Source organism: Rhinopithecus roxellana, chromosome 17 (genome assembly GCF_007565055.1).
Source record: "Rhinopithecus roxellana isolate Shanxi Qingling chromosome 17, ASM756505v1, whole genome shotgun sequence".
NCBI classification, from domain to species: Eukaryota; Metazoa; Chordata; class Mammalia; order Primates; family Cercopithecidae; genus Rhinopithecus; species Rhinopithecus roxellana.
Window position 1 is genome coordinate 74,457,690 of NC_044565.1, and position 12,855 is coordinate 74,470,544.

Genomic DNA, 12,855 nt, shown 5'->3' on the forward strand with positions numbered 1-12,855 from the left:
TATGATAAAGTATAATTCATAAATTAAGCACAGAAAGAGATTAATAACAATAACTAATAAAATTGAACAATTTTTTTTTCTTCAGATGGAGTCTTGCTCTGTTGCCCAGACTGTAGTGTAGTGGTACAATCTTGGCTCACTGCAACCTCTACCTCCTGGGTTCAGGCAGTTCTCCTGCCTCAGCCTCCTGAGTAGCTGGGATTACAGGCGTGTGCCGCCACGCCTGGCTAATTTTTCTATTTTTAGTAGAGATGGGGTTTTGCCATGTTTGCCAGGTTGGTCTCCAACTCCTGAACTCCGGTGATTGCCCGCTTTGGCCTCCCGAAGTGCTGGGATTACAGGTGTAAGCCACTGTGCCCGTCCTAACATTGAACAATTCTAACAATATAGTGTAATAAAAATTCTGTGACTGTGGTCAGTCTGTCTGTATTTCTCTCTCTCAAAATATCTTATTGTACTGTACTCATCTATTTTGGGACCATGGTTGACCATGAGTAACTGAAACCATAGAGGGTGAAGCTGTGGGCCAGGCATGGTGGCTCACATCTATAATCCCAGCACTTTGGGAGGCCGAGGCGGGTGGATCACCTGAGGTCAAGAGTTCAAGACCAGCCTGGCTAACATGGTGAAACCCTGTCTCTACTAAAAATACAATAAATTATCTGGGCATGGTGGCACACACCTGTAATCCCAGCTACTCGGGAGGGTGAGGCAGGAGAATCGCTTGAACTGGGGAGGCGGAGGTTGCAGTGAGCCGAGATTGTACCATTGCACTCCAGCTTGGGCGACAAGAGTGAAACTCCATCTCAAAAAAAAAAAAAAAAAAGAGTGATGCTGTGGATGAGAGGGGGACCGGGACCTACTGTATGAACAGTTTTCAATTTGAGTTTCTGTTTGGAATTGTCTTTCCCCATAGAAGCCATCTTTATATATATATATACGTATATGTATATATATATATACGTGTATATATATATGTATATATATGTATATATATACGTATATGTATATATATGTGTATATATGTATATGTGTATATATATGTGTATATATATGTGTGTATATATATGTATATATATATAAACCATTTTAATATATATATTTTAGGTCCCTATGCCAATCCTCAAAAAGTTATTTAACCTATACCTGAAAAATTGTGCAATATTATCAAATGTTATCTTCTTTGTAAATATTTTTTATGGAAAGTTGATTAAAATTTCCAACTTGGGCTGTTAAAAACCCATGTTTTCTTGACATGGCCAGGGATTCAGGGATTCTACCTCTTCTTTGCACCAGCATTTGGGATTCCTCAAACACTCAAGAAGTTGATGGGGTCTCTGAAGGCCTGGGGCAAGTCCTCCAAATGGGTAGGAGGAAAGAGGATTGATGGAGGCTGGGGAGCCTAGATACCTTCTGAATGGTAAGGGGGAAAGGAAAAATTTGAAAGGGCGAATGGGAGTCAATATTTTGACTGCGAGTTTAGATAGAGTTCCTTTGGAGGGAGGTTGAAGTTAAAAACACAAAAAAATAGACCATACCCTAGTAACTAGCATTTCCACTTCTATTTACCTATCCTAGGGAGTTAATTGCTCTTGTATGCACAGAGGCATAAAGTGGATGGTCACTGCAGTTAAAAATCAAATCCTTTTAAATGCCCATCAGGAGGGGAATAGCCCAGTAGAATGTGGTATATTCATATAATAGACTGTGGTCCAACAGTTAAGGGGAATCAACAGTAAGATCTCTGTTAATCACCCTCAGTAACTTTCAGATATGTTATTGTATCAAGAAATCTTTTGTATTAATAGAATGATTGGTGATTGAATACATGATAAAATATATATGTCATGTACATTGACACCAGTTGTTTAACAATTTAAAATCCTGTATTTTATTTAAAAAATTTTTTCACACATACTTCCACATCTATATGTACATTTATGTATGTAAACTTATTAAAAATATTTTAGAAATGTATCACTTAAATTTATAATGGTGGTTTCCTGGAGGTGGGATTGGAAATTACTGGGATTAGATTTTAAAATTGATGTGGGTCTTTAGCTTTATTTTATATAGCCATGTGTAACTTGTATATATAAAATTTTATTGAAAAAGTTAAAACTCAGGAAAAAGAGAGAGATGGAAAGTGGTAAAGTACACTAGATTTAGCTGGGAGGGAACCTGGCCCAAATGTCATTTGCTTGGAGATGTACTGTAAAAGGATTAGGAAAGACATCTGCATATTAAAAACTGCCCAGGATTTATATATGGATTTATATGTGTAAGTTGTAGGTGCATGGTAAAAATAAATACATACATTGTATGGAGTAGCACGTTTTATGTGTAAAGTTCTTTCTTTGACATGGAAATAAAACAATGAGTTAAAAACAATGGTTCTTTAAGAAACATTTATTTTTTAAATTTTATTTTATTATTTATTTATTTATTTATTCTTTTGGAGATGCGGTCTTACTTTGTCGCCCAGACTGGAGTGCGGTGGCGTGATCTCGGTTCACTGCAACCCCTGCCTCCCAGGTTCAAGAGAGTCTCGTGTCTCAGTTTCCCAAGTAGCTGGGACTACAGGTGTGCGCCACCACGCCCAGCTAATATATGTATTTTTAGTAGCAATGGGGTTTCCCCATGTTGGCCAGGCTGGTCTGGAACTACTGACCTCAAGTGATGCATCCACCTTGGCCTCCCAAAGTGGTGGGATTACAGGCGTGAGCCACCACGCCCAGCCTATTTTATTTTTTAGATACGAAGTCTTGATATATTGTCCAGGCTGAAGTGCAATGGCTATACACAGGTGTGATCACGGCTTACTGCAGCCTCATATTCTTGGGCTTAAGCAGTCCTCCTGCCTCAGCCTCCTGACTGACTGGGACTGTATGCTTTACCATCATGCCTGGCTCATGGGTTCTTGTTTTGGTAGCAGGATCCTGACATTTCTAATGCCTTATAATTATAGCTAATAGAAATAAAAATAAGGAATAACCAGAAAGAAATATAAAGGAAGCATAAAGTTGAGCAGATAGGTGCTAAGTTGATCCTGCTTACAATATTTGGGTCATTATACCAGTCTTGATCTGAGGTCCTAGTATTTTATTTAATATTTCAATTTAAATTTTTAAATTTTTTATTTTTTAGAGACAGGGACTTGCTCTGTCACTCAGGCTGGAGTGCAGTGGCACGATCGTAGCTCACTGCAGCCTTGAACTCCCAGGCTCAAGGGATCCTCCTACCTGAGTCTCCCGAGTAGCTGGGACTACAGGCACATGCTATCACACCCACCTAATTATTTTTATTTTTATTTTTTGTAGCAATGAGGTCCCACTATGTTGCCTAGGCTGGTCTCAATCTCCTGGCCTCAAGGATCCAACCACCTTGGCCCCTGAAGTGCTGGGATTACAGGTTGAGCCGCTGTGCCCAGCCTGTGTTTTATATTTCTTAAACTTGTTACGTTTTTAATTTAACATTTCTTTTTGTTCAGTAAGCATTTGTTTGAAAGAAGTAGTGTATAATTTATTAACTTTACATTCCTAAGGCTCTTAGGAAATAAATTTTATTTAAAAGTTATTTGTCTGATTTGATTGTATAGTGAATACATAAGGTATATTTGTGTTCTTAATTTATATTATTTTATTCATACTAGAGATCTTTCTGCTTTCAGATCTTTACTAAAAAACTTTTTAGTAAAATAGTGTAGTAAAATATTTAGTAAAATAACTTTTTGTGTTATGAGTGGCATTTATTGAGTTTCAACTGTATATTATTGATAGTTGTGGCCCCTGATAGATACGGAGAATTTTAAATTGAAACATAGTGGTTAGTCATTCAAAGCTGTAGGAAACCAGTGTGAGGAAATAACAGAAGTTTAAACAATTTTGTAGTATGTAATATAGCATTACTTACACTATAGTATTAGTTTCTCAGTTTTGTCTGAGATTGACTTTATAATCAGTTAAAGTGAGTAACAACTGCTATTGTTAAATGTTTGGAATATTGAATGTGTGAATATTATAAATGGTGAACATGTTAGAGTGATCTTCATAATATTGAATGATTTGGTTATATTAAGTCTTTAATGATGAATAGTTTAAGTTCAGATAAAAAAAGATGATGATCCTGGAGTTCTGTTTTAATGTACAAACTGAATTGCTTTATTTTTAGTAAACTTTTCCTTTCTTAATCTGTGTAAAGGTCTGAACACGAAAGACATTCCCCAAACTGCCCATTTGTGAAAGGTGAGCACACACAGAATGTGCCGTTGTCAGTCACTCTTGCAACAAGTCCTGCACAGTTTCCTTGTACGGATGGAACTGACAGAATATCTTGCTTTGGGTCGGGGAGCTGCCCTCATTTTCTAGCTGCTGCAACTAAACGAGGGAAGATCTGCATATGGGATGTTTCCAAACTTATGAAGGTATGTTTGAATTTTGAAGTAACAAATTAGTAACTGAAAAAAAAAATCAGTTGTAAACTTAGGCTTTTCATTTGTTTAGGTGCACTTAAAGTTTGAAATTAATGCCTATGATCCAGCAATTGTACAACAGCTTATTCTGTCAGGAGACCCAAGCTCAGGAGTTGATTCAAGGAGACCAACTTTGGCGTGGCTGGAGGACTCCTCTAGTTGCTCAGATATACCAAAATTGGAAGGAGATAGGTATGTGAGTTTGTTTTAGTAGTATTTAATAGATGTTAACATGTTTTCCTAAATTTTATATTCTCATAGTTCTAATAATTAAAGAGGAGGGAAAAAAAGTTATGCAGTTAAGAGATCAGAGAGTAAATGTTTGGTTAGAATTCTGAAATCTGTGATTCTTGAAGAAAAATCTTCAGAAACAGCATAGTTTATAAAATATACTTAACATTCTATCACAATCTATGTCAATTGGAAATAATTGCCACATTGAACAATAGATCATGAAAAGTCACATTGAAAAGTCTAAATAATGAAATGAAATTATACTACAGTTTCACCTTCTACTAAATCTTTTTCATAGAGCAGTTGAACTAGATGATTTCAGTTTCCCTTTTTTCATTAGCCCCTCAAATTATGGCAGTGCTAATGAATAATAATAATGGAATAACCTGAGGTGAAGTAAGAGGATCTAATTGTTTAAAACAGTGTACCGGTAGTCAACAGTGAGTTGAGGTACCGTAATTATTGCTAGAGAAATATTTTGGTAAAATTGCTGTTCTGGATTCTCCTTCACTCAACTTCTCTGAGAGATTCCTGATTTTTGTGCTGCATCTGATGTAGGTGGGGTGGGAGAGTCTAAGTATCACCCTCCTTCACTTAGTTGTTTCCTAAGAACCACTACGGTTTTGACTGAACTGGGCTAGTAAGATTGTGTAGGTGGGGGGAAAAAGATTCTCTAGGCAGCCATGTGAAATGGAGCTATTTGACTGTGATCAGATGTCTTGATAGACTGAGAATATCTGCCATTTCACTTCCAGGGGCTCCTTATGTTACTGCTATGTGATGGGTGTTACTCTGTAGTCAGTGATTTATCATTTTCCTTCACAATCTCTTTGGTGGGATGTACTTTCATTAAGGAGTAATGTAAAATTTTATTAATGGAAGTTATTTCATTAATGGAATTAGTGGAAATTTACAATATATGTATTCTATCTAGTTCCTCTTGGTAATAACATTGAATAAAGCCTTGTGGTTGTTTTATTAATATAAATCTCTGTGAAAGCTTAATGGGAAAGCAGCTTAACTGTTGTCTGAGTTTCTGACCATATTTTGCCAGTAGGACTAGATATTAAGCATGCTTGATTTCTCTGATTTCTTAGAAGTTAGTGGAAAAGTAATAGAAGATAATGAAATTTATATGTCCTTCTAGGCTCTTACTTTAATTTGAACTTTGTCTTGAGGTTTTGTAATTTGGGGATTAAAAATTGAATCAAAATATACTTCTAGGATTACATATACCCACACACATATAGTCACAGCCTCCCAGGTAAAAGGTACATTTTAGATAAACATGTATTCTGTATTACTAGTGGAAATACTCCTCAACATTATATGGGGTAACGTGCTTGAGTTGAGGTAATCTCTACTTGCTTTTAAGAAATGTGTAATCTAGGGTTGAAGGTCGGTTTTCTCTGAAGAAAGTCTTAAACAAATCATACAAAAACATTAAGTTAATGTGGTAGGAGGAAGCTGAAGAGGTGAAACTTCATCCCTAACCTTACGCCCCCTATCTGCACTTCCCCTCCCCAAGAAGTAGAAGCAGTCCTGTTGGAATTGATAGTGAATATAATGAGCCATACTACCTCTGACTTCATGTGGCACAAGATCTAATATATTTGGTTATAAAATATGCTATGTGGGTTTCATTAGCTTGAAGAATAATACATTAATTGGAAAAAATCTAAGCTTATCCAAGAAGTTTAAAGTAATTAGCAGTATAGCTTGCTTAGAATCGTTTTTGTAAAATTTATTTTTCTTTGTTATTTACATTGAGGGAATGAGGAATTGTTTTTGACCATTTTTTCTTAGAAGACAATATTTGTTTTCTGAATTAAGGAAGATTTGGTAATACATTTTAATGAATTAAGATTTTGTTCTAGATGATTCAGGTCAGATTGGTAAAAATTTCTTGAATGTAAATGAAATTGTTTATGGGATTGCTATAAACCAAGGTACCCTTACTAGTATGTCTAGTTTTCAGAAACATACAATCTTAACTAAACATTTTTACTTTAACTGTAATATTTATTTTGCATGTGTATTGCTTTGTAAATGTTTTGCAAAATGTAGAAGGCTTTAGTAAACACAGTGCCTATTACGTAAATAGTGCATGCTTATTGCAGGAAAATGGGAAAATGCAGGAATGGAAATTGATGAAATACAGAGTAGTCATAATCACAGAGTAGTCATAATCACACTATGGAATTATAGTAATATTTATATGTATTCTAGTTTCTTTTTAAAATGCATGTTTTTTTTTGTTGTTGTTGTTTTTTGTTTTTTGTTTTTTTTTTGAGACAGAGCCTCACCCTGTTGCCTAGGTTAGAGTGCAGTGGTACGATCTCGGCTCACCGCGACCTCTGCCTCCCGGGTTCAAACGATTCTTCTGCCTTAGCCTCATGAGTAGCTGGGACTACAGGTGCCTGCCACTACTCCTGGCTAATTTTTTGTATTTTTAGTAGAGACAGGGTTTCTCCATGTTGGCCAGGCTGTTCTCAAACTCCGGACCTCAGGTGATCCACCCACCTTGGCCTCCCAAAGTGCTGGGATTACAGGCGTGAGCCACTGTGCCCAGCCGCATGTGATTTTTAAAAAAGTTTTATTGAAGTGTAATTTTTCTTCTTCTTCTTCTTTTTTTTTTTTTTTTTTTTTGAGACGGAGTCTCGCTCTGTCGCCCAGGCTGCAGTGCAGTGGCCGGATCTCAGCTCACTGCAAGCTCTGCCTCCCGGGTTTATGCCATTCTCCTGCCTCAGCCTCCCGAGTAGCTGGGACTACAAGCGCCTGCCACCTCGCCTGGCTAGTTTTTGTATTTTTTAGTAGAGACGGGGTTTCACCATGTTAGCCAGGATGGTCTCGATCTCCTGACCTCGTGATCCGCCCGTCTCGGCCTCCCAAAGTGCTGGGATTACAGGCTTGAGCCACCGTGCCCGGCCTGAAGTGTAATTTTTCAAACCATAAAATTCATGTGAGTGTACAATTTAGTTATTTTGTTCATATAATTTTTTTTCTTTTTTTTTTTTTTTGAGGGAGTCTCACTCTGTCGCCCATGCTGGAGTGCAGTGGTGCGATCCTGGTTCACTGCAGTCTCTGCCTCCCACGTTCAGTTCTCATACCTCAGTCTCCTGAGTAGCTGGGACTGGCCCGCGCCACCATGCCCGGGTAAATTTTGTATTTTTAGTGGAGACGGATTTCACCATGTTGGCCAGGCTGGTCTCAAACTCCTGGCCTCACGTGATCTGCCTGCTTCATCCTCCCAGAGTGCTGGGATTATAGATGTGAGCCGCTGTGCCTGGCCTTAGCCGTATAATTTGTGATGTAATAGTTTGAGAATATTTTTGTCACAAAATATTTTAAAAGAATGTGATTTTACAATTTTTTTTTTTTCTTGAAACAAGATCTTGCTCTGTCACCTGGGCTTTACCTCCTAGGCTCAAGTCATCCTTCTACCTCAGCCTTATAAGTAGCTGGGACTAAAGACATGTGCCACCATGCCCAGCTAATTTTTTTTTTTTTTTTGTGGAGATGGGGTCTCACTATGTTGCCCAGGCTGGTCTTGAATTCCTGGGCTCAAGCAGTCCTCCCTCCTTGCCCTCCCAAAGTGCTGGGATTACAGGTGTGAGTCACTGTGCCTGTTCCCTGATTGTATTTTTGAAAACTTTCAGAATAAAACATTCTTTGCTAATTTAAGGCTTTTATCTGGCAGCCCTCTTTGAAATATCAAGACACCTGAATTCCTTTAAAACATACTACTACTTAATTTTAATTGTTCATCTTAGTACAACAGGTTAATACTTGGTTATTTATTTTTGTTACTGTAACAGCCATTCTATACTTAAAACCTATTGTATTTTCTTGGTTTGGACTTCTTCATTTTTGATAATTCTCAATTATTAATATTCTTTGGATTCGTTTTTACACTTACTCATTTTTGATAATTCCCAATTATTAATATTTATTCTTTGGATTTGTTTTTATACTTACCCTATTTCTCTGAAACCAGCCAATGAGACTAATGAATTAGCAGCTGATATTAAACTTTTTTACATTTTTTGCTTTTGTAAATTATAGCACTAAATTGGTTTATGGGCGACTATATCACCTGACAAAACTAAAACAGAGAAACTTTTTCAAAAATATATAAGTGAATTTCCACTTAGCTGCCCCAAAATATTTCAAACATTGCCTTGGAGTGCAGTAATATCCTTAAGCATTTTCAATGCAGAATGCCAATTTATATTATGTCTAAAATAACATTATAGGCCAGGCGCGGTGACTTGTGCTTGTAATCCCAGCACTTTGAGAGGCTGAGGTGGGTGGATCACAAGGTCAGGAGATCGAGACAAGACTTTGTCTTGTCCTGATGACCCCCTGTCTTCTGTATGTAAAGGAGTTCTTAGCCTCTCCAAAACAAAATATAAAACAAAAATAAAATTTTATGTACATGTGAGCACACAAACATACACACGTGCTTATACAACTATTATGTCTGGTTTTAGGCTGTCCTGAATTCAGTAATAGAATAGTTTGTAACGTTTTACTACTGCAAGCTGGTGCTTGATTTTATTAGCTGCTGCTGTCTTTTATTTTTTTGTTTGCCCAAGCTGTCCTTAGTCACACAGTAGTCTTCAAATTCCTACAGATGTTATTATAGATTCTTAGAGGTTTGCACACCCTATTTCAGTTAGACAATGATTTAAGAAGATTTTTGTCAGTGTTGTTAATCAGTTATGTTATCAAACTACTCTTTATATCTCATTTAAGCCAATTTTAATTGTTTTTTATGTTTGAGATATGTAGTAGTGATTTTAACACTGTACTTTCAGGCCAGGCATAGTGGCTCATGCCTGTAATCCCAGCACTTTGAGAGATAGAGGTGGGAAGATTGCATGAGCCCAAAGGTTCAAGACCAGCCTGGGCAATATGGTGAGACCCCATCTCTGCAAAAATTGAAAAAAAAGTAGCTGGGCATAGTGGCGTGTGCCTATGGTCCCACTTACTTGGGAGGCTGAGGCGGAAGGATTGCTTGAGGCCAGGAGGAGGTCAGGGCTGCAGTGAGCTGTTTTCCTGCCACTGTACTCCAGCCTGGGTGACAGAGTGAGACCTTGTCTCAAAAAAACTCAAAAAACAACTGTTCTTTTTTCTTTGCTTGCTCATATGATGTATGCTTTTTTGGAAATTCAAATTGTTTACTCTGTCTTTTGATTTAAGTGATGATTTACTGGAGGATTCAGACAGTGAAGAGCATTCCAGATCAGATTCTGTGACAGGTATGTAAAAAGTATTAGATAATGTATTCAAAAAATTCTTTACACAGTTGTATATACAGCTAACTACCACTTAATTCTGAGTCTCTTACTTAATGCTAACTCTAAATTTTTGCTAGTATACACAGAAGACTGAAATATTGTGTGTCAGAGATCTCAAATTAGTAGTATGTACATAGTGTTCCATATTTAAAGTTTAAATGGTACCTATTTGAGCCAAAGGAATTAAAGTGGATAGTTACATTAAATTTTTGTCACATGTCAGGTAATTAAATCTTTTTATTTGTATAATGTATTCTGTTAACTAAAAGTAGTGTTTAAAGCTCTTTATTCATATAGGTGAATACAGAACTACATTTTATTGTATGAAATTATAGACATTAAAATATCAAGTAAAATGCCTTACTAGCTTATAAAATATTAGGGCAAAATAATATACTTCATATTTTAATGTTATTTTGTAGGAAAAGCTAATATGCTTCAAAATAGTTTTACTATGTCAGAATTTAAATCCTAACTCTTCTACTTAATATAGTTTGATTGCACTTCTGATATATGGCATAGCGATATTAAAGTCTGTTAGAGTTTTAAGAATTAGGCCGGGCTTGGTGGCTCATGTCGGTAATCCCAGCACTTTGGGAGACCACTGTGGGTGGATCACCTGAGGTCAGGAGTTTGAGACCAGCCTGGCCAACATGGTGAAACCCTGTCTCTACTAAAAATAAAAAACAGTTAGCTGGGCGTGGTGGCGTGTACCTATTCCAGCTACTCAGGAGGCTGAGGCAGGAGAATCGCTTGAACCTGGGAGGCAGAGATTGCAGTGAGCTGAGATCGCCATTGCACTCCACCCTGGGCAATAAGAGAGAAACTCCCTCTCAAAAAAAAAAAAAAAAAAAAAAAAGAATTAGATAAGGTAAGTGCATATAAAGCGCAGTGGGAAGTAGCCAGTGTTTTTAAAAAGTGACTGTTATTAACTTGTGGCTATTGTTCAATGTCAGATGCTGTGTACTACGTACATATGTAACTTAAATCTTTTTAGAAGAGGAATGGTTTTGTGTAGTACAGTTCACAAAAATTATAGTTAACATTTGGTAGTAAATAGTCTTTAAATTCTAATTTGTCATCAAATTTTTTTGAAAGTCACTAAATGGAACACTGGACAATTTTGGGTTAATCCTTAGCAGTCTTTTGAAGCAGTTCTTAGCAATGAACAAAAAAATCACCAAATAAGGCAGGAAAATGCCCTTAAAAATGTATAAATGTGTAATTCGTTCTAGAAAAGTTAAAAAAAAATTTTTTTTCTTTAAAAAGGGTAGACTGAGGAAGCTAATGCTCTTTTCCCATTTTATTGTCCTTCCGCAAAAACTACTACTCTTCCTTTCTTTCTTTCTTTGTCTTTTTCTTTTTTTTGTTTTTTGACAGAGCCTTGCTCTGTCACCCAGGCTGGAGTGCAGTGGTACAATCTCAGCTCACTGCAACCTCTACCTCCCGGGTTCAAGGGATTCTTCTGCCTCAGTATCCCGAGTAGCTGGGATTATAGGTGCCTGCCACCACACCTGGCTAAGTTTTTTATTTTTAGTAGAGACAGGGTTTCACCATGTTGGCCAGGCTGGTCTTGAACTCCTGACCTCAGGTGATCCACCAGCCTCGGCCTCCCAAAGTGCTGGGATTATAGGCGTGAGCCACCGTGCCCAGCCAGACTGGCTCTTTTGGTTTTTTGAGATGGAGTGTCGCTCTGTGGCCAGACTAGTCTCGAACTGCTGACCTCAGGTGATCCGCCCGCCTCAGCCTCCCAAAGTGCTGGGTTTATAGGCGTGAGCCACCACGCCTAGCCAGGCTGGCTCTTTTGTTTTTCTGGGACGGAGTTTCGCTCTGTGGCGTGACTGGTTTCGAACTGATGACCTCAGGTGATCCACTTGCCTCAGCCTCCCAAAGTGCTGGGATTACAGGTGTGAGCCACTGCACCCAGCCAAGTTTTTGAACTCTTTCAAAAAATAACTCCTTAGTCCTGTTAAGTTACTTAAAATGTGGGCTTCTGTTTTTCCTTTGTAAAGTGTTTGCTGTTTTAAGTTTTTTTGATTCTCACTGGAACCTTTCCTTTGTGTGCTGTAGTTTTGTTATTTTCCCTGGGTCTAAGGACCTCAGTACATGTTTTTGCAATTATAGTACTTATATTTGGTCAGTTTTCTTATCCTTTTTCTACCTTTGTTCTTTTCATCTATGCCTGTTTGATTTTTCACACTTTTTAAAGATACCATGTTTACTTTAGCTCCTAGTGTCTTGAAAATTATCATGTGTTTTTGTCCACTACATATAACACTTCATTTAGGGGTTTAAACATTGTCTTTATGTAGTATTAAAAAGTAGCTATGGTAAGAGAAAATACCTTTCTAGTTCAAAATTTTTAATTGCCTCATTCAAGGATTTGTAAGTAGCTTATTCATTCACAGTAAAAGTATGTATCTTGTAAACTAATTTCGTTACATTGAAAGACTATTGGTGACTTTATGGAGGCTTATAGGATAGTCCTATATATATATTTGATATTAATGATGTCTTCTCTTCCCGAAGTATTTAAAAAGTGATAAAGTACCATTTCAAGCTTATCAGAAGATGTCCAATTTAATGGAAATCACACTTCTAAGTGGTATTAGTCAAATTGGATGATACTTTCTGAAGAATTACGAAATATATTTCTTTTTTGTTTTTTTCTGTTTGTTTGTTTTTATGTTTTTTTGAGATGGAGTCTCATTCTGTTGCCTAGGCTGGAGTGCAGTGGCACGATCTTGGCTCACTGCAACCTCCACCTCCTGGGTTCAAGAGATTCTACTGCCTCAGCCTCCCAAGTAGCTGGGATTAACAGGCATCTGCCACTACACCTAATTTTTG

At 37.2% G+C, this 12,855-nt stretch overlaps 1 protein-coding gene across 11 annotated transcripts in view; it reads left to right on the plus strand.

Annotated features, from left to right (window-relative positions):
• Positions 1–12,855, plus strand: part of BIRC6 (baculoviral IAP repeat containing 6) — a 255,673-nt gene that overhangs the window by 41,804 nt on the left and 201,014 nt on the right. For all 11 annotated transcript variants that reach the window (XR_004054254.1, XM_030920767.1, XM_030920772.1 and 8 more), the window contains exons 7-9: positions 4,201–4,423; positions 4,503–4,663; positions 9,911–9,969. Coding sequence is in view for 10 of the 11 variants with exons in the window: in XM_030920767.1 (XP_030776627.1) it covers positions 4,201–4,423; positions 4,503–4,663; positions 9,911–9,969 (443 nt within the window). In the remaining variant the exon portion in view is untranslated. The remainder of the gene's footprint in view (positions 1–4,200; positions 4,424–4,502; positions 4,664–9,910; positions 9,970–12,855) is intronic.